We start from the raw sequence: 23,122 nt of genomic DNA, 5'->3' as shown, positions 1-23,122 counted from the left end.
AGCCTTTAATGGCACAGTGATTGATTTTAACAATTTCCATGTTTGACATTGTTTTTGATCTTCTTTTTACTTTGTTCCCTGCTTTTTGCATTCTCCTCCCCTCCCCTTCATCCCATTTTTAATTGTTGGACTGTTTGTTTATGTGTGTGTGTGTGTGTGTGTGTGTGTGTGTGTGGTTTATTTTTGGTTTCTGTGGCCTGGTGTTCTCTCCTTTCTTCTTGTTCCCTTCTCCTGCTGCTGTAGCCCCACAGGCTGTGGAAGCCGGCCGAGCAGGTAGGGGATATTCCTCTTCATCAGCACCCATGCCCGCCTACTGCCCGTCTCCCAGCAGGGACCCTCTGAAAGTTGAGTGCAGATTGACTGGGGTTGTTAACCTGTGTCCCAGGGACTGACGCCCTGAGCGCTGTCACTCCTCAGGTCTTTTCAAATGCTTTGCACTTGTGACAAAGGCTGCACGTCTGTGTGCATATCTGCAAGCTCTGCCACTTTGGGGTCACCTCTATTTTACTCCATTTACCACTTTGGTGACCTGCTTTCCGATGTGCTTACTTTTTAATTGACCTTCTGTGGTTATGTGTTTTGCATTACTCAGAACATCAAACCACTCTCACTAAGCATTAGTCTGCAACACAGCTCACTGAATAGTCACAGAGTAGAAAGAACCTTCTTTGCATTATACAGCAGGATTGGCTTCCGCCTAGAGGTATTTGCATGTGCTGTTCTCTGTCTTGGTGGCAAGATACCAGTGACAGGATTATTGAGTACTACTGTATGTTCTAATGAAAATGTCTTTTTTTTTTTATCTTTTTCTTATGTTTAAACATTCCTTGCACTTGGTACAAGATTTTCTTCTGATGAATTTTAGCATAGTTCTTCGAGTAATGTCTGAGGGGCTTCCTTCTTTTTCTGGCAAATTTGTTTTGAGTTCCATCTTTTTCTACCCAAGGTACTGTACTACCTACCCAAGAAATGTATGTAGAATTTTGGTTTGTAATGCGGTTTTAATGATACAGCTCCCACATGGACAGAAATCACTGGCCAGAAGTCAGCCCAGCACACGATTAAAGGGATTTATGATACAACGATAAGTGTCTGGATCCCTGAGTTGAGCAGATAGTCAGATATCTCAGACCACAGAGTGCTGCCCAGCTGAATAAGGGTAAGCACACACTCTCCCTGACCTAAGTCACAGACAAAAATAACCTCATGAGCTGTGAGAAACCCAAGGCACAACAGAAATAGAGGAAACAAGATAATTATCTTTTATCTCTTCCTTAATCTTCCAGTTCATGTCATGTGTTCTGCTTCAATATCTTGAGCTTTAAGAATAGGCCTTTTGGATGCATGTAGTACGTATTTCTCAGCAAAGGAGGCTTCATATCTTTGACAACTTGCTTTTGCCACTAGCCACTGTCTCGGTGGTTTTATTTCACACAGTATGTGGCTTGCCTCTTATTTTTGTAAATCCAGTTGACAGTCAAGCACGTGAAAGTCCAGTATTATCCTAATAAAATGACCCTTCTGGAATTTAGGGTAGCAAACAGTTAATGGGTATTTCAGAGAAGTGAGGTTTTATTGCTTTCCGTTTATGTTCAGTTTGGGATTTTACCCAAAATATGCTCAAGAGCTTGCAGGCAGCACAGAGTTGTTCCCCACAAACTCACTTTAACCTCTTCGTGTCATTGCTTGCAGGGGACCTCGGGACCTGACCCAACCACCGTCTATGTTGATATGAGAGCCCTGAGACATGACAGGTATGGTTTTGTTTTCTTCTTGCTCAGCATGCAGGTGCCACCTAGGAAAGGGAGCATTGGTGTCTATGTGCTCAAGTACACTGACCTGTGAATAAAGCCTCTGCATTGGGCAGGTTGCCTTGAACTGCAACATCTCTCCCCTTTCTGTTTTAATATACCACATAAGACAGTTGCCATTTTGTTTTGAGATACAAATGAAAACTATTGCACCATAGTTAAGTGTGACCAGAGTTGCTTTTTCTAAAGGTCTAATCTGAAGCTTGTGGGTTCTTTTCCTTGGTCATTTTAATCAGGCACCACTTAGCATCTCATAAAGTATCAACATTCCACCCACTTTATATATATTAATTGAAATTTTTCATCAAGGCACTTTCATAAAAATTAAAATACAAATTACATCACTTTTTATGTAGCTTCCTAAGCAGCTTTGAGTAAGAATAAAAGGTTTTATAATTGATGAATGTTTGCAAGTTCTCCTCAAGGGGGGTGAATTGGAGGGTAGGGGTAGGTGAAAGCAAGAAGACCTTTAGAGGAATTTCTGCCCCAACAAGAGCTTATTAAGGTTTCTGTTGAGCAAGAAAGGGTCTTATCTTTTTTTTAATCTACATGTTCTTTTTTTTTAAAGATTTATTTATTTATGCATATAAGAACCAGGGTACAGACCAGAGGTGTGAGGGGTGAGAAGATTCACCAGAGACAGAGTTGGAAACAGAACAGGCAGATCAACTGAAATACACTGCTGAGGGGAGCAGCGGGCGAGTCAGGAGAGGTCTGCTGCTCCATATGGGTAGCTCCCTGTCTGGGGATTGAACTCATGCTGCAGTGGCTGTGGACAGCTTCATGGTTGCATTTTAACCCCTTGCGCCACCAGGGAGGCCAGGGTCTTATCTTTGTTTATAGACTTTTCTTATTACATAAATCATTTTCTTTTGGTAATTGCGGTGAGACCGCAATTCATTCATTGTTTTTATCTGATATGATTCATAGAGCCAACCTTGCCAGGCACCAAATGAGTGTGTTGTTATCACTGGGTACTGTGCAGCTTACCTTGCATGTTCTCATTTGCTTGCCTATCAGTGACATGTGCCATCATGCCAAGGAACACATGGAAAACTGGGGTGAGAGTTAGTAGGTGGGAGACTCAGAGACCTGACCCCTGCCTGATGGAGCAGTGGTCTGAGCTCATTCTTCTAGGACCCTAAACCCAGGGTGTGAATGTGTTGGGGTAGGGTAGATGCTGAGGGAGGCATCTGGGTGGGCCAGGCAATCTCCGGCCAGCCCGAGTAACTGCCACCCTGCACTCACACTCAAGATTCACAAGAGAAGAATGACATTGAAGATTCTCAAGAGAGCACATGTGCCCCCAGCAGGCATCTGGCCATATTTCGTTAGCACAGTGTTGGGAATAGTTCTGCCAGCACCCGGAGGCTCAAGGCCAGGGATGCAGCTTAATGTCCTATTTGTACAGGGGGAAAAAAAACCCTCCAACTTCACCCCCGCTTAATCCAAAATGACCACACACCAATAATGCCAAATCAGAAAGACCCTGCAGCAATCTGTTAAATAATAAAAATCCAACCAAGTTAATTTTAAAGATCTAATTGGCTTTATTAATGATTCATAAATCACGTAGCATCCTGTAACCAGGCAAAGCCGAGGGGTACCCAGAGGCCCCAAACTATTAAGGGGTGCACATTGTGAAAGTGTTCAACTATCTGCATATACAAAGGCAAAGAGAGAAGACTCTTATTGTGAAAGACCTTTAATTGGAGAGAGAGGAAGGCAGGAAGGGAGGGAGGAGGAAAGGATTTCAAATAACAGATTTTTTTACATCATGTTTCATTTTTGTACAATGTATGCATTTTCACCTTGGTTATAGTCACCTTGGTTATAGATTACTAGCAAAAGAAATATTTTTTAGGCAAAGCCACTTTCCAATGGGGGGAAGGGGAGACTTTGGGGGGGGGACCATCATCATGCAGATGACTTCAAGAGGGCTGACAAGAAACCCAGGTTGACTAGTTTAAATTTCCATTTTGGGAGATGCTGAAACAGCATTTATGTCAGGTATGAAGTCTTAGGGGGGCTTGGTATGCAGGACTCCAGTAGGGGCCTGACAATGAAATTCCCACCACCCATTCACCCATGGTCTATCACCATGGTCCCTTGTGTTCTTTCCACTCTTGTTTTGATCCTACTCCCTTCTCTCCCCCTGCAGAATGTCTCTGGTTTATAATTATCTGTTGATTTTGATTTTTACTTTATTATACTTTTTTTTTTTCCTGATCCCTTATTTGGATCCTCTACATTCCTGCTATGTGTGAGACCATCCGGTATTTTTCTTTTTCTTTCTGGCTTATTTCACTGAGCGTGATCCCTTCCAGCTCCATCCAGGTTGCTGTGAATGGCACGAGTTTATCTTTTTCTTAATTGCTGAGTAATATTCCATAGTGTATATATACCATATCTTCTTGATCCAGTCATCTATTTTTGGGTATTTCGGTTGTTTCCATAGCTTACCCATTGTAAATAGTGCTGCAATATAGCAGATTCTTAATCAAATTCCAAAAACTACTTATCACAAGTCTTAACACACCTTCCAGCAGGGAATCACAAGAAAGAGGTTAAGCAGGTCCCAAAGAGCTAGGAGAGGCCCAAAATTCAAAATGTGCCACATAATCCACCATAAAGTCAAGGTAACAACTGCTATTATCTCTGCCAAAATGCTGATGTCCCAGGAGCAGCCTCTCCTAGTGTCTCCCTTTCCTCCTTCCTTCTACCTCAATTTATATATCCACCTTGCTCCTTCACAGCTGCCCCCATGCAGCATGGAATGCTGGGAATTGTAGTCCAAGGTGGCTGCATGTAAGTGGAGGCAGGGAAGTGATGCCCTTTCATGTGCTGCGATGTTCCTTTGCCTTTCTCAGGACACATTCTGTAACAGCCCTACCTAACAAGTAGAAAGGTACTTCAAGAAGTTGTAAAAGTGAAAAGATGTTATAGTCAGAAAGAGGATAATTAGCAAAAAAAAATATTTTTTAGGCAAAGCCACTTTCCATTAGAGGGAAGGGGTCACTTTGAGGGGGGAACATCATCATGCAGATGACTTCAAGAGGGCTGACAAGAAACCCAGGTTGACTAGTTTAAATTTCCATTTGGGAGATGCTGAAACAGCATTTATGTCAGGTATGAAGTCTTAGGGGGGCTTGGTATGCAGGACTCCAGTAGGGGCCTGTTGTTTCTTTTTGTTTTAGCACACCTACCTCGCCATGTCATGCTCAGAGGCTGACTGCTTGGCCCTGTTGCCCTGGTTGTAGACCCTGATGTTTAGAGGGAAGTGCAGAATTAGAGGCCATCTGGTGGGATCCTCTACAGGGAACCCAGCACAGAGAAAATCTGACCTACCAAGAATGCACCCGCTGAATCTTAGTTCACGGCCATCTGGAATGGCTTCAAAATTCAGAACCTTCATCTTAAAGAGATTAAGTGACTTGTCCCAGAGGCACACAGATTTCCAATCACTTCAGGGCTTTAAAACAAATCTGCATTACTCCCTTAAACAAATTATTTTTGCAAATACTGTTATAACTTCATGACTTCAAAAGGGTCAGCAATACTCCTGTAAGAATCCCTGTTTGAATAACAGTTCTGTTTGTGACCTGGACCTCAGAATACATGAAGAATAAACACTGTAAGACCATTCAGATAAAAACTGCTGACCTTTGAGGTATAAGACGGTAGATTGCAGTGTCAAACCAACTTACCCACAAGGATGGTAATCATAAAAGAGATAGTTTATCTCATTTTGTATTATAATAGGGTTGGTTGAGAGTAGGGACTTAGGGATTTTTCTACATTTGAAAAAGACAGAATATCTCAGGAACTATTCTAACAGTTTTTTAACTACCCTTTTGAATGTCTTCTGTGCAGCACATCTTCTATGAAAAAAAAGGTATGATTTGGGGAAAGTGAAATGAAATTAGACCCAGTACAGTTTATGAAGGTATCAGGCTGCAAAGGAAGTCATTCCTTACACCTCTTGGTTTGTCCAGGCTGGCACATAATCAGACAAGCATCAGACAGATTCATAAGAAAAAAAGCCAAAGAGAGGTAATGTGACAATAGGTACACCCTCCTATATACCTGGGAGGTACCCGTAATACTGAGTAATTCTCCACATGACTTCAGATGCCATCTTAAACTCAGCTAGGATAAGGGAGGTTAGAGGAAGAAAGGGGGGAAGGGCAGTTAGGGAACTTACCAGGGAAGACACAGTAAATCAAGGTATGCCTTTATTAAAAAAAGTTTCTGCCTTTTCCCCTGAAAGGAGATAAAAGAGATTAGGTCTTCCCTGTGCAGTGAGGGAGATACCCTTATCGAGAAGTTTGTATATAAATGCCATTTCAAAAGCATCCCCCTGCAACCTTCAGAGCCCCATAAATCAACCTTTTGCCAGAGATATATATTTGGGGCGATAGATTTTTGTTCCCTTACAGTGAGCATGTAATGAAATTCAATATAAAACAGCATCATTGTTCTATTAAGAGTCTGGAGAACTGAGACAAAGCTTCTTGGCAATTTACTATTTTTGGAGCTTGGCAAATCCATAATTTCTTTAAGTGACACTCTGTCCTACAATATATAAAATAATCTCTGATACATACTAGTCATCAAAAATAGAAGTAAGAGTGGTTTGTGGTCTGGGCATTGCTCTGCCAATGTCCAGATTATTTAAGATAACCATTAAGATTATTTAAGGTTATTTAAGATAACCATTGGTAATATCATTGATCTCTACAAATAATGGAAGTACTGGTTTGTGTCAGAGTGGTCCAACAAGCCGCCCCTGCCCACCTCTCCACCCTGTCCAGGCCACTCATAGGAAAGCCTTCCACCTTGCTCCCCTCACTGGTTCTTTAGGTTGGCTTCCCACCTCCATCCTAGGGCCCCCTCCCAGGCTTAGCCTCATTCCTCTCTGCATCAGAGGACCCATGTGCCTGGCAGCTCAGGGGAGGTTGCCAGATATCAGAATTTTGCACTACATGTATCTCTTCATCTTCTGTTTGATTCCAGGGAAGACCTGCTCAGGAACTCCTTCAAAGTGGTTTCTGCCCCACAGCCGCCTGGAGGTGCTTTCTCACAGCCACCACCGTCTTCCCCGTGCCAGTACCACACTGCTCCTCCCGCTGGCAGTCTGCCACTAACTCTGGCTCTTTCCCTGTTTTCTCGCTTTTTTCTCCACACTCTTAATTATAAGCTTTTTCTGGGTCTGTCAGTCACGCGCCGTGGTTCTGTTCATGCCCTGGCCCCCAGGCAAAGGTCCCGGTGCAGGGTGAAGCTCCTCGTCCCCCTCTGCCCTGCCTGGTCCTTCTGAAGGAAGCAGAAAACCTCAGAGGTGGCGCCATCTTCATCTGCTTGCTCCCAGCCCCACTGCCATGAGCTCCTTCCCTGAGTCAGCCTCTGCTTCCTTTCCTGTTGCGGCACCTTTCCCTCCAGTCTGCTGAAATTCTCTTCCTTCTTTTAAGCCCAACTCAAATACCATCTCCTCCAGGATTCACCAGTAAAAATCATCCAATTTGAAGTCTCCAGTATCCCCGCTGACCTTTAGTAATTTTTCTCACCTGTGCCTTTTGCTGCAGCTCATGTGACAGAGGCTCTGAGGTCCAACAGATCTGAGTTCAAATCTCCTTTCTTCTCTGGTCTTTGGGCAAGTTCTGTGATCTCCATTTCCCAGTGCTGAGAACTGGCCTGTAAAACTAGCCTTTCTTGGGACCCATGAGAACTAAATAGAAAAAAGCATGAGGTGCCAGCGGCGGTAGTAGCTGTTACTGAGAGCCGGGTAGATGGGAGGGCTGTCGTCCCCATGGTGAGGCACTGATCTTCCCCACAGAGAACTCACCTCCTCCACCACATGGCACCCAGGCAATGCCCCACCCCCAAAGGACCACCCCGGGCGTGTGAAGGGAGCTCAGCTGGTCCAGGGTCGCAGCCAGAGGGCAGATGAAACAGGAGGGTATTTTAAAATATTAGCCCTATATCTTCCTTGTCACTATTCCAGTAATAATCATAATCATAATCATGAGGCTGTTGTCTTTCTAATTTCAGCTGTAGTAAGATTCAGTCACAAGGGTTAATTAGTTTTCCTGTTGCTTTAGTACATTCACCCAGGAACCCCAAGGCACCTGCCCAATTATCTTAATTGAGCTGGAGAAGTTTAACTTGTCCATATGTGTGTGTGATTTCTCTGAGAAAGAGATATTGTGTGTGTGCACGAGAAAGACAGGAGAGATGAGGAGCCCCACTGTTGGTAGAAACCTGGGGTCACATAGGTTTCTCTGATTTGATGTCTGTTTGATGTTTGCCTCCATTTTTTGCGTCCATCTTTTTCTCAGAACCACAGTGCTTGGGATTTGGTCATCTGCAGTTCTAGCAGGTCGCCATGGAGAGCATTTCTGCCTCACATAATGAAGACACTAATTCTCTGCTTTTGGAATAAATTTAATTCCTACATGCACAAGGGGGAAATGATTGCTAGTTTTTAAAAACATTCTTTTTAATATTGAGGCTTTTAAGATGAATTCAGTCTCTTGATCATTTCCAATTTAATCTTAAGCTCTTGAATTTTGCAGACAAGATAGGAAAGAAAAATTTTTCTACATTTAAAGAAATAGTTTTAGGAGTTAAATCTGATGAACACAATGTTCACATAAAAGGCCTAGAATGGAAACTTTCTTGCTTCTCTAACCTGAAGTCATAATTCAAGTCTCAGAAAAGTAAATTAATTCCTCATCAGTGGTTAGCCAAATAGTAAGGTCCAGAGAAAAACAGGCATGGAATAAAACTATATCAGTCAACTTGTGGTTGGCAGCAGAATGGGCAGAAGGGTGGAGGGGAAGACAAAACAGCTAAAAAAGTCCTTTCGGTCAATGTCTGTTACATGCATGTGTGTGTGGTGTGCGTGAGTGTGAATTGGCGTGGGTGAGTTGGTGTGAACATGCATGTGTAGGTGTGGGGGCGTTGTAAACAGGCATATTGCATGAGTTGGTGCAAGTGTGACTTGCATGTATGCATGAGTGCATGTGGATCCCTTCGAAGGAACTTGGGTTTCCATATTCTCTTCCTTGGGTTCATCATAGTCCATTGTCTTAGTAGCCTTGGGCGGGACCTTAAATGGAGTTTGCATTTATTTTTACTATTATTCCTTGCACTTCTGAATGTATCTGTTTGCCATCGACTCATGACTGCGTGCCACAGGGGCCTCAGATGACTGTCCCCAGTGCACAGGGCAGCCTTGCTCTGACTTGCATGGTCACACCAGCGTAGGTCATTACCTAACTTTCCCAGTCCCTTTTCGGGCTGAGTTGAGCCCCAGAACATTGGTGATCAGTCCTGTGACATTTGAATTGGGCTCAGGACCTCCTCTTCCTGGGTTCAGTTTATCCTCTCTCTTGCTCTGTGAGCCTAAGCACATATGCTTCTTTGTGTTTCACTCCCTGGCTATTAACATGGCTATTAACATGGCTATTAACATGGCGATAACATGGCAATATCCTCACTCGTGGAATTGGAGTGACACTAAAGTTATTTAATACATCTAAACAGTGCCTGACAAATTGAAGGTTCAATATGTATAAATTTATGTAGGTTTACACTTATATAAACATATAAATTATATGTATACATATAAAGATAACTGCTTATTATCTTTATTATTTTTTATCACGGCACAAGAAATGTAACCATTTCAGATATATGGCATAATTTATGATTCAATATTTGTATAAATTGTGAAATTTTCACCACCTTAAGTCTAATTGACATCCATTGCCATAATAGTCACAAATTTTTTTTTCTTATGAAGATTTTTAAGATCTACTCTCTTAGCAACTTTTAGATATACAATACAGTATTAGTAACTGTAATCAACATGGTATATATTACATCTCAGGACTTATCTTGTAAGTGGAAGTTTGTACCTTTTGATCCCTTCATCCTTTTTGCCTACTCGCCACCTCTGGAAACCACCAGTATGTTCTTTGGATCTATAAACTTGTTTATTGTTGTCATGTGTATTTGATTAGTTTCCATATCTCAGTGAGATCATACAATATTTTTCTCTCTTTGTCTTTTTTCACTTACACAATTCCCTCTTGATTAATCCATGTCTCAGTTTGCAAAATTTTGTTCTTTTTATGGCTGCATAATATTCCATTGTGTGTATATTCCACATCTTCTTTATTTATTCATCATAAGTGGACAATTAAGTTGTTTCCAGGTTGAGCATTGGTGTACATATACCTTTTTAAGTTCATGTTTTCATTTTCTTCAAATTAATACCCAAAAGTAGAATTGCTGTGGTTTTTCTATTTTTAATTTTTTGAAAATGTCCGTACTGCTTTCCATAGAAGCCACAGCAACAGTGTACAAAGGTTTCCTTTTCACCACATACTTGTCAGCAGTTATTTCTTGCTTTTCAGTGATAGCCATTCTCACAGGTGTGAGATGATATTTCTTTGTGATTTGCATTTCCCTGATGATTAGTGATATCGAGCATCTTACCATGTACCTGATGACCATTCACATGTCTTCTTTGGAAAAAAATGTCTGTTTGGATCCTCTTCCTATTTTTTAATTAAAATGTTTTGGGTCTTTGTTACTGAGTTATGTTAGTTCTTTGTATACTTGTGATAATCATGCATTGTCAGTATATGATATGCAAATATTTACTCCCATTCAGTAGGATGCCTCTTCATTTTGATGATTATTTTAATACTATCTTTATTATTACCATATGTCTTCCTCTTTTATTTCTGTTTCTATTCTCAGGCAGAATTCTTTGTTTAAACAAGTTGATAGCCAATACATAATCACAGTTTAATAGTTCAGAAACATAGTGTAGTTCGGGGTATAACTGAAAATTAGGTTACTAATGGAGAAAAGTGAACAAAAATAAAGGAACTTAGGTTTTACAAAATGTCTGTTATGTGGTAATTTGGAGGTGAATTTCCAGCTTCCATTTGCCCCATAAGGCCAAAATCTTCTGAGGAATTTCTTTCTACATATATGGTTTGGCTTCCATCCTTCCTTAGTATTTGATAAAAATACCATATTCCCATTTCTCTCGTTCTGCCTTCTTCAAAGCCCAGCACAGTGTGCTTATCCTCTGGGAATGTCCCTTTTGCTGGGTGGGGAGGAAGCAGCCACTGTGGGGAGGCATGACAGCCCTCTGAGGAAGCCCTGAGCAAGGATTCCAGGTGGGAGAGGCCAGGTCTTTACCTTAATTTTTTCCCTTGGCTGGTTTCTGCCATCCTTATTCCTAAGAGACTGTCCATTTAAAACCCCTTGCTACGTGTGTCTCCATATCTCATTCTCTCTAACTTGCTGTCACCTTTGTTCCCTGTTCCCCCTGGTTTAGCAATTCCTGTCCTCTAGGCCAGCCCTGACCTCCTACTTGAGTTTCAGTTTTCTTCTCTAGGGATACTTCTCAATCCTCAAATAACTATGACCATAATCTTCTGAGCAGTTTATTAAATAAAGGAGGAAGACATATGCTAATAATAAACATCTGATAGTATATTTCAGTGGAGATGGGTCAATGAAAAAATCCAGGTCTCTGAGCGCCTCTTCATCACAGTCCTGCTTGTTCCCCTTTGTCCTGACCTCCTAGTCAGTCAGCCAGCCACATAGAAGACAGAACAGAAACAAAGTCCTGTCAGAGGTTGTCTTATTGTCTTCTTTCTTCTCTTGGGATGCTTCTCAATTCTCAAATAACTATGACCATAATCTTCTGAGCAGTTTATTAAATAAAGGAGGAAGACATATGCTAATAATAAACATCTGATAGTATGTTTCAGTGGAGATGGGTCAATGAAAAAATCCAGGTCTCTGAGCGCCTCTTCATCACAGTCCTGCTTGTTCCCCTTTGTCCTGACCTCCTAGTCAGTCAGCCAGCCACAAAGAAGACAGAACAGAAACAAAGTCCTGTCAGAGGTTGTCTTATTGTCCCAGTGCTTGCAGTCTGCAAGGTCCTGCAGGTGTGAGTCCCTGGTGTCCTCATCCACACCTGGGGAGGTGGGCAGAGGGGGAACCTTTCTCACTGTGGCTGTAGGGATGACCCTCTGACCATCTTGCTGTATCTTCCCCTTCCCAACCTGATTTTGAATGATTGGGTGATATTTTTTAGTTTTTTCTGCAATTTCAAAGGTGACTAGTTTTGATTAAAAGTTCCAAACTTGCTGAAACATACTAGGTTTGTTCTCTGAGAAAGAGATCTCCTGTCTTTTTTAGTAAAATCAAATCCAATTTGCTCTTTGAATAACTAAATACATTTTAATTAGCATATTGACTGGATAATTTTGTTTTGTTGGTTTATTCAAAGCTCATCCAAAATGACCTCATGCAAATTCTCCTAATTTGAGTTACAGAAAAAATACAGGACAGTCAGTAAAATGTGAATTTTAGATAAATGAGGAATAATCTTTTTAGTACAAGTATGTCCCTAATAGACAAGGGATATACTTATACTTAAACTATTTTTGTTTATCTGAAAGTCACGTTTAACATTAAATAGCATTTATCTTGCATTATTTGCTAAATCTCACCCCTGGCTCTACAATCAGGTGTCCGTTCTCTGGTCACCATTGTCACTGGTCTTACATGTTCTCTACTTATTCCCTGGTAGAATCACCCTCTGCAATTTGCCACCTCACTGCTTACTAAATTTTCTCTTTCTAGATGAAGTCTGTAAATTGGTCCCTTGATTTCTCAGTCTGAGGGCTGGAGCTCAGCTCCAGGTAGACCCTACGATAGTATGTTTCAGTGGAGATGGATCAGTGAAAAGATCTGGGTCTCTGAGCACTTTTTCATCACGGTCCCGCTTGTGCCACTTTGTCCTGACCTCCTAGTCAGTCAATCTGCTCTCACTGCTAACAAAACAGCCACCATAACACAAATCCTTGGTGCCATTCAGTTGCAAATCTCAGTTTTTCACTTATCCGTGTAAACAACCATTTCATAACTTTTTGTATGTTGCTGTCATATGTGAGCCAATCTATCATTAAAAAGTGACAAGTTTGGGGCCTCCCCTGGTGGCACAGCAGTTGAAGCGCTGGGCTGTGAGGCTGCCCGCAGCCTCTGCAGTACCGGTTCATTCCCCGGCCACCGGCAAGGGTCCCACAAAAAAAAAAAAAAAAGGTGACAAGTTTTTTCTCTTTCTATTGAAGTAACATTAGCTCATGACACTATATAGGTTTCAGGTTTATTTTAAAAGAACAGGATCCTCAATAATTTCCTTCAAGTGAGGTATCTTTTTGTTTAAATGAACTAATTCTTTCAGAGTCCTTCTTGTGGAGAAGAAGCTGCTGGCAGCTCACACTCGTGCCTGCCTCTGCCCAAGGCTGCCTCAAAGGCCTTCAGGCCCAGCAAGGACAGTCTTAGGAACTGTGCATCATCAGGCTGCTCACCTTCAGCCTCACTTGGCTTGATTCATGGTCTGCACAGTGAAGTTACCTGTACTTTTATCCATCACCTCATTTCTCCCTCCCCTTTCACAGAAGCACAAGCTAAGAGAAAGGGTCCCTGCAACTGGCCAAATGCCAAGTGTGGAGGGACGTGAACCTTTGGCACAGAGCACACACCCAGTAAAGCCTCTGTTTTTCTTTGTAGAGTCCGTTTAGTAGAAAGAGGATCTCCTCATAGCTTGCCCCTGATGGAATCAGGAAAAGTAAGTATTAAAGAAAGAAATATGCATTTCTTTTTTGTTGTTATTTGGAAAAGTACCACTGTTCCACATCCTTGCCAGTGCTTTGACAGAACAGGGTTTCCCCTACACCCGAGCACCCATAGTCCTCTCCACAGCCCATTTCTATGTGAGTCTCGCTTTATAGGCTCTGAAATTTTAAGAAATGTAATGTATAGAATTTTTTTCTAGAAATTTTGCTTGAATATAATATATCAGGACTAGATTTGGCCATGAGTATAGAAAATCAAAATAAGTACTTGAAATAAGTTAGATTATTTTCCCCTTATATATAAAAAAAAAGAACACGAAGCTACAGGAGCCCTTGCACCTTCTGTCTTGCTTTCCTCTGCTTGGCTTCCATTCCCGAGAGTACCTCAGGGTCTAAAGTGGCTGCTGCAACACCAGCCATCCTTTCCATATTCTGCTGCGGCAGGAGGAGAAACAGAAAAAGGAGAAAGTGCAAACCTAGGAAGGTTCGTAAGCTGCCTTACACTTAAAAATCCTCAATCAGAATTTAGCCACACGGCCACACCTCACTGAACAGAAGGCTGGGAATACTTTATTGGTTCTGAATCTCTTAAGGCCTAGCTAAAATTCATGATATCAGTTACTGTGGAGTAGCAAAGAACAGTTATCAGAAACAACTAATAGTTCCATTCACAGTAGTTATGTTTTTTTATAGAACCAGAGGGCGAGAGACATATCTCAACCTAAATGAAGATCCCTTTTTTTTTTTACCAATTGTCAGGCCTCTTTTCCACTTTACATGGTTCTGAAAGCAACATACATTGCTTCTGGACCTTTTGTGAGCTGTGTCCATATGACCACCAATTAGGATTCTTGGCAGTAATTTGGTTCCACTGGGAGAACCGCCCTCCCGCCCTAAGGTACCTGGGGGCCCTTAGTCAGCTGTAGAGACCTTAGACCAGTCAGACTGAAGTCACATCACACCTCGACTTGGTAGGGGACAGCGGTTCCCTTACCAAGAGTCTTTACCACAGAAGTTTTGCCTTATCTCAACCATACAATGCTAAATTAACTGGACTGTTATAGACTGTCCTCTGAATTTCCAGAATCAACTTTTGATTCCCCACTGACATGGTATAGGTGGGATTTGGAACATTTCTCAGCTAAATTTCCTTTAAGAAAGAGATGCTTAATATTGACATTGTCATCAAAGATGTTTGCCTGCAGGAAAAGTTGAAGGTGTGGTTTGGAAGGGATGGGAATCGGCCAGGCAGTGCAACCAGGACACAGTAGGTTGCCCTGGAGGTGATCCACACAGAGGCAGTTTACACTAAGTCATCTTGCCACACCTACTTCATTTTTAGTTCACACTTATCTCTGAACACATCATCCTTGCCTTCCTTAATTCAGTGCCTACTGCCAACATCACCCTCCACACATGTTTATCTGTTAGATGAAAGCCATAATATTTAATACAATTTGTTATATTGAAATAACTGAATTCCTGTTTTTCAGGCTTCAGACTATGTTAAATTACTACATTTATCATGGTTTTTTTTCCAATGTCTTAGTTTTAAGACAGCTTTAACACAGACTCTATCATTGTAGTAATAATTACAGTGAAATATTATTATGTTGTAACGTAGTGTTACAATATATGGTATTGATTTAAAGTCATAGCTAATGATTTTAGAAGTCAATAGGCACATGAGACAAAGGACAAAGGAAAGATCAAGGGTGATTGGTATGTAACATGTACTTTTCTGTCCTGCCACTGATGGAATTGTTCTCCTCTTTGAAATAGATACTTCCAGGTGTTCGGATTATAATTGCCAATCCAGAAACAAAAGGACCATTGGGTGATTCACACCTGGGTGAGGTGAGTTATGGGGTGTCCCCTGAGCAAAGTGAATAGGGGTGTTTTCCATGACACTAGCAAACTCTATTCCAGTGCCACTCATGAAGGTACATGTTCTGTTAAATGGCACAAAAAGACTGATTGGCTAGGAGATCACATGAGATAAGCTTTATTGCTTAGATGAGTCCATGAAAGTTGGGACTACAAAGTGGAATTTCCGTAAGGAAGTATGATGGATCCTCTTCAAAGAATTTAGAAAAGATAGAAAATTTCACATTTGTGGACTGATTCTCCTCATTTCTTAGCTTTTGAATTTGTTTTCCATACGTCTGCCTTCATTGCTGAGAAGTTCCCATCAGGAAGATGATGGAGCCACAGGGGCAATAGCGCTACAACCTCGAGCCATAGCAGCGTCAGTCAACAGCGGCGAGCGGGTTAGATGAGTGACGGGAGAGGGAGAGATGTTTGCTTAGGGCAGAAAGTTATCAATCACTTCCCCGTGGTGCTTGACTTACCTGCCCCTGTGCACCTGGCTGCTGCTGCCTGTGGCTGCGTCCTGTTCACTCACCCTCTGCTCAGCCAGACCAGGTGTTCACCCCTCCACCTCCTCCCAGTCTTCTCTCTCCACTGATAATCCTGCTTCCACAGAGGAGCAAGAGGATATTAGAAAATGACCCTGCACCTGATCTCCCCTGCATGGCCGCAGGATCACCATCCCCCCAACCCCTGCTGGCCAAGGCCATGCCTGCAGCACTGTGAGCACCTCCCCTTCCTGCCTTCCTGACCACTCCAGCCATGCCCCAATCTGCTGCTCAGCTGACGGCTTATTAAAACACTGTCCCTGGAGTCACACACATAGAGCAGTGACACGCTGGGACACTCACAGCCTACCTGGGCACATGCATGATGATGGGCACGTCCCCAGATGCCTTTACTTCTTAAGCTCTTTTGTGGCCCTTGCTCGTATTCTTATAGACAGTTCAGCACTGAGATGGTGAAATTTTGTGCAGGTCTTATTTAGAAATTTCCTTTAAGCACATTCCAGGAAATAAAATTGTGTAAAGAAACTTCTGTCTTGGCAGGGAGAGGGCCTGGCTCATGCTGCCCTCCAGGTGGCATGAGATGACATGGGATAGAGAAGGGAAAACCCTGCCACCCTGGTTTCCCTCCTGGGATGTGTCTTACCAGGACATTTCATCTGGGAGAGCAGAGAACAGCTTTCACCACTTCATTAGACTTTCTTTCTCGTGCATTTTCATGTGTGGAACAGGTGTTTATTGCCTGCTGTGTGCCAGGCTCCTTTCAGGGAATGAGGACTCCAGCAGTAACCATGACAGACAGTGTTTCTGACTTTAAGAACTTTTTTAAAAAGATATATTTATTTTGCATACATACTGGGGTATAAACCAGAGGTGTGGGAGGGTGAGAGCATTCACCAGAGAGAGTGGGGAGCAGAACAGGCAGACTGACTGAAACACACTGCTGAGGGGAGCAGCGGGTGAGACAGGAGAGGTCTGCTGTGCCATGTGGATAGCTACCTGGCTGGCAGGGGAACGAACTCATGCTGCAGAGGCTGTGGATAGCTTCATAGTGCTGTGTTTAACCCCTTGCACCAGCAGGGAGGCCCCTCTGCCTTCGAGAACTTTGACCATCTTTCAGAGTAGATAAAATGACAACAGCCAAGCCCAATATCCTTTACTAGCACACTCCAAAGACCAGAAGCCCCATATTCTTACAATTCTTTTTGTATAGATATAGTTGCATGCAGAGAGTTTGGGGGTTTTTTCCCCTAGCATTTTAGGGTTTTATTGGCTTAACTATTCCCCTGGTCTTTTCCATGACTTTGCAAACCCCACATGGTCAGTGCTTTGAGTCAACATCATTTTCCCCCACTTCCCTAAATGCCACACATGCAGGCATTGGTTTCCCAGTTTTTTGATGTTATATGACTTTCCCTCTTATAATTTGTTTCATGTTGCTTTATTACAAAGTATTTCCAGTTGTATATGAAAATAAATCCTAAAGCTTTTTATCATCTTTCCAGCTTGCTTTTTAGAAAGTCATCACAGTTGAATAGGTACAAGGAAACTAGTACAGGTTGCTTCATAGATGTGTTTTTTTTTTTTTTAATTATCTGTTCTGATAGAATTTTCTGGGAGTGGATGGCTTATTTGTTGCTGGACCATGAGCTTTCCATTAATGCCTTTATTTCTGTGAATTTTGTGGCATGTGTGTCTCCCCAGAAACCTGAGTGAGATTATTATCACCTTGTTCTTGCAGTCCAAATATACTTTTAATATCTTTGAATATAACCTATTGAAGTATAAAGTAGCTTCTTTCAGTGGATGGTCTCAAGTTAACTTATCCAGTTATATTTTGCTTCCTCACCAGATCTGGGTTCACAGTGCCCACAATGCCAGTGGTTACTTCACTATTTATGGAGATGAGTCCCTCCAGTCAGATCACTTCAACTCAAGATTAAGTTTTGGAGACACGCAGACAGTCTGGGCACGAACAGGCTATTTGGGGTTCCTGCGGAGAACTGAGCTCACAGATGCCAATGGAGGTGAGAGCCCAGACTGGCAGGTGGCCACACGACCAGGTTCCAAACCAGAAGAATGCGTGCGCACACTTCCTGTGCGGTAGCCGGGAAACAGCTGAGTGTAGATCTCAGCGTGTCCAAGTTGCCGAGGTCGGCATCCCATTCTCCGTGCTGTCCTGAGTGAAGAGTAGCCTCACGACCAGGGGCAGATGCCATCTCCCATTTTTCCCCGGGCAGAGTACCCCAGCGCAGCACACTGACTTTGCTTACCAGCTCCAGAGCCTTCCCACAAGCCCAAGGCCTGCCTGGAACCCAAACTGGCCTGGGGCTGCAGGAGCATGTACCTGCCCTCCACCAGGCGGGGTCTGGCCCATAGAAAGGGGAGATTACTAGGAGCTCAGGCCTGATGCTGCAGACACTATGCTTTAGGGATGCAGCGCAGGGGCTGGTACTTGGGGGGTGGGGTATTTCAATGAGCCAAAACATAAAAAACCTCTTGCTACTCAAGTCTTTCCAGAAAGTCTGGAACCCTTTCTCACTTCTTAGTTCCACTAAAAATGGAGGCTAGGATATTTCACAAGGATGGGAGCTGAGATGATTTTGCCAGACCAGACTTCAGGAGATGAGTCTCCTGACACACCTGCCTGGCAGGAGCTATGCTGACTATGCTGGGTGAACCGCCATAAATTTAGGGGAAAAGTACAAAAATGTGTTAGCATTACATTTGCAATGTGGGAACATCGTAGATGATTTCATTCGAGGGTCTCCCTGGGGCTCCTGTGAAACACTGCGCTTAGCGAGAGTGAGGTTGCTGGTGAGGAGACAGTCAGGACCCATCCCAAGGACTCTCTGGGGGTGCTGCTTCCTTACCTCCCTGTCCCCCAAAAGATGTGAGACCCGGCCCCAATCCTCAAACCAGCTAGTAATTGTCTCCACCTCATCTGAGTTAAACTGGAAAAGATTTGTTATCTGGTATTATTTCATTTCTTCACTTCTTAATTTTCATAACAAAGTCGCCACTTCTTTTAAATTTTCTCTGCTATATTGCTACCCTAAAGATTAAAGACATGTCTCCTTATTTTTAAAGCAAGATAGAACTGACTGCATGTTGTCATTATCAAGGTTTGCGCAACTGATAAGAATAAATTAAATGGTTACATGGGCTAAGGAAATCTTTGTTCATGAACATTATCAGAAAGTGCTTTCTTTTCCCACTCAGATATGGAATGGTAACAGATTCCATCAAGTGATAGAACCAAAGGGACTGGGTTTAATTTTCATTGTGCTGCATCCTGCCCAAATGGCTTTGGGAGAGCTTGTGAGGGACGAGGGGTAGTTGCCGCCGCAGGATGAGCCACGGATGCGGGTGGTGTCGAGCACATGCTACTGTGTTTGTCCGTGTGTAGAAGCTGCTCCGGGACACATCCTGTCTCCAGGGTGGAGGCAGGGAGGGATGCTGGGGTGTGGGGCTGCCCTCCAGGGGGACAGCACTCCCAGCAAGTAGAAGCCCCAGGCTGCAAGGCTTCCTTTGTGGAAGGGGAACAGATATCCCGAGCATCCTTTCATCCCACCACTTTCTCACTTGAGGGTGGTTTTGACCATGCAAAAGAAAAAAGCAGCTGGAGCAGCATTTCAGTGAGGCTCACACGTTTCCCATCCCCTAAACAGAGGGTGCTAGGGGGTGCTGCTTCCTCACCTCCCTGTGAGGCTCACACATTTCCCATTCCCTAAACAGAGGGTGCTGGGGGGTGCTGCTTCCTCACCTCCCTGTGAGGCTCACACGTTTCCCATCCCCTGAACAGAGCGCCACGACGCCCTCTACGTGGTGGGGGCCCTGGATGAAGCCATGGAGCTGCGGGGCATGCGGTACCATCCGATAGACATTGAGACATCCGTCATCAGAGCCCATAAAAGCGTGACAGAGTGGTGAGTGATGGGAGGGTGTGCACAAGACGGGGCAGATGGGTACACGTGGGCCTTAGCTTCTGATTTTGAGGCTTTGCCTGTCGGGTCACTGAGTAGTAACCGAGCTCTCCTGGCATGGAGTTGGTGTTTCCTGCCTTTCCTGAGAATGACCTAGAAACAACCAGATAGTGCTTTCCAGGAAGCCAAGTTCTCCTCAGTTGTTTGGTTTTGGTTTACGGAAGCATGGTGCAGAGGGAAACTAAGTTGCCTACAGATACTGGCACAGAAAATACTTTCATGTCTGTCATCGATGCAAATCACTGTGCCAAGTGGGAAAACTTCAGAAAAAAGCAAACATGCCCAAGTTAAACCAAGGCTAATGGCGACCAGTCACCCAGACACACTCTGGCAGACAGGGGCCCTTGAGGGTGTGGGGTTCACCCTCCTGGGGGCTGGACACCGTCCCTTCCTGGCCTGTTTGGTCAGCTGTGGTGTGAGTGTGTTGCCACTGCCCCCGCCCCCCACCCACACACCAGGCCAGTCCTTCCTCAGGCCTGTGTAAGGTGTTTGGGATTAAACATGGCTTAACCCAGAAACCAGGCATGGGGCCTACTTCGGTCTCCATCTAAGTCGCCGTCCCTGTCAATGGTTGCCTTCCATTCTTACACTTTTGCGAAAGTAATTTTGACTGGATCGTATCCATGCCTTCGAGAATTTCCTATCTACTTGCAAAACAGCTCTTTCCTCCATGCTGCTCAAGTGATCTCTGGGCCACGAGGCTGGTTCTTACTCTAAGCATCACTGACATTCCCCCTGAGTGATCATGCCACGGACAAGGGTCTCACATTCACCTCTTCTCGTGCCTTTTCTTCTGGCACCAGAAAGAAATAAAAGCAGTGGTTTTATTCTGAAGGCTGTCCATCTGTTGAGGACTATCTGGAGCTTGTGGTTTTCACTGCTCCTTGTCTGACCTTGCTGGTATCTGCACCCCCGCCCAGCCCACTGTGCCCTTTCCTCACTTCCTGCTGAGAGCGTGGTACCTGCATCCCCTACCAGACTGCCAGGGGCCCAGCCAGTCAACCAGCCCACCCTGTTCTCTGCTCTCTCCATGTCACACTGCAAGGGCCTAGCAGGTCTCCCGAGCAGGGAAAGCAGTCAGTGTCCAGCCCCGGGGGGCACACCCCTGCCCACTACAGATGGAAACCCCACCCAAATTCCGTTTCCTCCATTGCAAATGAGTATTAAAATTGTGTGCCAACAACTGAGGTGTGTATGCATCCCACATCATAAACCTCCAGGGTGGATCACTAGCCACACGGAGCGAGATGCAGACGTCACGTTGTGTCATTGTGGGACTTTTGCACTGACACATCTTGGGAACAGCTTGGGGATTGTTCCCTGAGGTGGACACTTCCCCTGCTCAGAGCGCAGACAGAGAGCACGTGCTCCAGCACTCCCGTTTCCTTTTAACGTACACACTGGCCGTAACGAACAAACAGGTGTTTCTTTTCCTAAGACATACTCTCACTTTTGGAATATAATAATTGGTTTTCCCAAATACTTCCTCACAGCCGAGACTGTGTGTGTGTGTGTATGTGTGTGTGTGCATGTGCGCGCGCGCACACGTGTCCCAGCAGTCTAAGCAGGACCCCTGGAACTGGTCCCATCCTCCACGGGGCTGCCCCCTGGCCCTTCTGGCCTCCAAAGCCATGCAGTTTATGGGCACAGAGTAAATGAATATTAAGGTCCGTGACCACTTTTTAAAAGTCCAACTATGAAAGGTTAATGTGGCTTAAAGTGTAAAGCACTGAGTTTAGGTTTCCACAGATTGGGCAGATCAAATGCTCTGGGTGACCCTCCCAACACAACACTTCCAGATGACTCTGCATTCTTAAGAATTGTCCCCACAGGATTAGCTGTCACTGCATCATAGTCATCCCAAACTCAGTCCCTGAAGCCGTCATCCGCCATCCTATTATCCCCCCTTGTCTATAGTTGTCTCTGGCTTATCGGATCCTGGCACAGCCAGGGCTGGTGGGTCTATTGCTCCATATTTCTTGTCTTCCGAGATGTCCCCGTCCCTCTTTTGCTTACATCCCACCAACCAAGGTCAGGGGCATAGACATCACCCTCAGAGCCACAGTGCCCAGATCCAGGGAGGCAGCCCTGCTGCCCCAATACCCCACCCCAACCCCAGCGCCCCTGACAGCAGCTGGCTGGGGGCAGCACCACTTTGAGGCAGATGCCGCCCAGATAATGGAGCTCGGGAGCAGCGACGAATAGACGGGGCTGCTGACAGGCATGTGGGGGCCTGCAGTGGCTGAAGGAGATGGGCCCGGAAACCACAGGCCCAGGAGACATCTCGGATGGCGCGCAGGCAGGTCTGCAAAGAACCAAGTGGCACTTCTTGAAAAGGAAAAGTAGTCGTCCAGTGACAGCCCGCGGGTAGTGATGGTTTTTTCTCTCTTCCAGTGCGGTGTTCACCTGGACAAATTTGTTGGTGGTGGTGGTTGAGCTGGATGGGTCGGAGCAGGAAGCATTGGACCTGGTCCCCCTGGTGACCAACGTGGTGCTGGAAGAGCACTACCTGGTGGTGGGGGTGGTGGTCGTGGTGGACATCGGCGTCATCCCCATCAACTCCCGGGGGGAGAAGCAGCGCATGCACCTACGAGACGGGTTTTTGGCCGACCAGCTGGACCCCATCTACGTGGCATACAACATGTAGTCTTGTCTCTGGCTCCTGGGACTTTTCCAGAGATGTAAACATTTTTCTCAGTGTCACTAAAGTGTGCAGACGCCAGGGCGACGTTCGCCAGAGTGGAGCCTCTTGTCACGCGCTGGTGAGGACGAGACGAGCCGCAGCAGCCCTGGCCGCGTGGGGTGAGGTGTGGATGTGCCACTCAAGTTTGCTCAGAAGGACCTTGGATTACTGCCTTCGGTTTGTTGGAAAAGCCCATTTCGAAACTTTCTTTTCTTTTTTTTTTAATTATTGGATAATAAGTGCTTTCTTCGTAAATGTGGTATTTTGTTAAAGCCAAAATAGCAATTAAAAAAAAAAATATTCTGCCCTCCAGATGGGTTCTTTTAAACAATTTATGTAGTGTGACAAAAAAATTGTTTTCTCTGTTTTAATGTGTCATGAAATCTTAATGACATGGACCTGTTACTAATTTAAGCCATTGCTAGATCTCATCCTTTTAGGAAAGTTTGTTGAGGTACGAGAAAACCTTCCAAATAGCACCTTCCAATTAGATTTTAGCAACTTTCTTTGTCAGAAATGTGCTGAAGAGACAAAGGCTAATATATGGCCTTTGAAGTTAGCATAGAATGAGAAGAAATTATAAATAAGGTGTATT

At 44.2% G+C, this 23,122-nt stretch overlaps 1 protein-coding gene across 2 annotated transcripts in view; it reads left to right on the top strand.

Annotated features, from left to right (window-relative positions):
• DIP2C (disco interacting protein 2 homolog C) overlaps positions 1-22,839 on the top strand; it is a 343,245-nt gene extending 320,406 nt beyond the window's left edge. For both annotated transcript variants that reach the window (XM_054695051.1, XM_054695050.1), the window contains 6 exons: positions 1,693-1,754; positions 13,419-13,476; positions 15,266-15,340; positions 17,711-17,885; positions 19,664-19,787; positions 22,239-22,839. In XM_054695051.1, the coding sequence (XP_054551026.1) occupies positions 1,693-1,754; positions 13,419-13,476; positions 15,266-15,340; positions 17,711-17,885; positions 19,664-19,787; positions 22,239-22,491 (747 nt within the window). In that variant the 3' untranslated portion in view covers positions 22,492-22,839. The remainder of the gene's footprint in view (positions 1-1,692; positions 1,755-13,418; positions 13,477-15,265; positions 15,341-17,710; positions 17,886-19,663; positions 19,788-22,238) is intronic.
• Positions 22,840-23,122: the final 283 nt, after the last annotated feature.

Source organism: Talpa occidentalis, unplaced genomic scaffold (genome assembly GCF_014898055.3).
Source record: "Talpa occidentalis isolate TD23 unplaced genomic scaffold, MPIMG_talOcc4v2.1 talOcc4.14, whole genome shotgun sequence".
NCBI lineage: Eukaryota > Metazoa > Chordata > Mammalia > Eulipotyphla > Talpidae > Talpa > Talpa occidentalis.
This window is presented reverse-complemented; position numbering and strand designations above follow the sequence as displayed.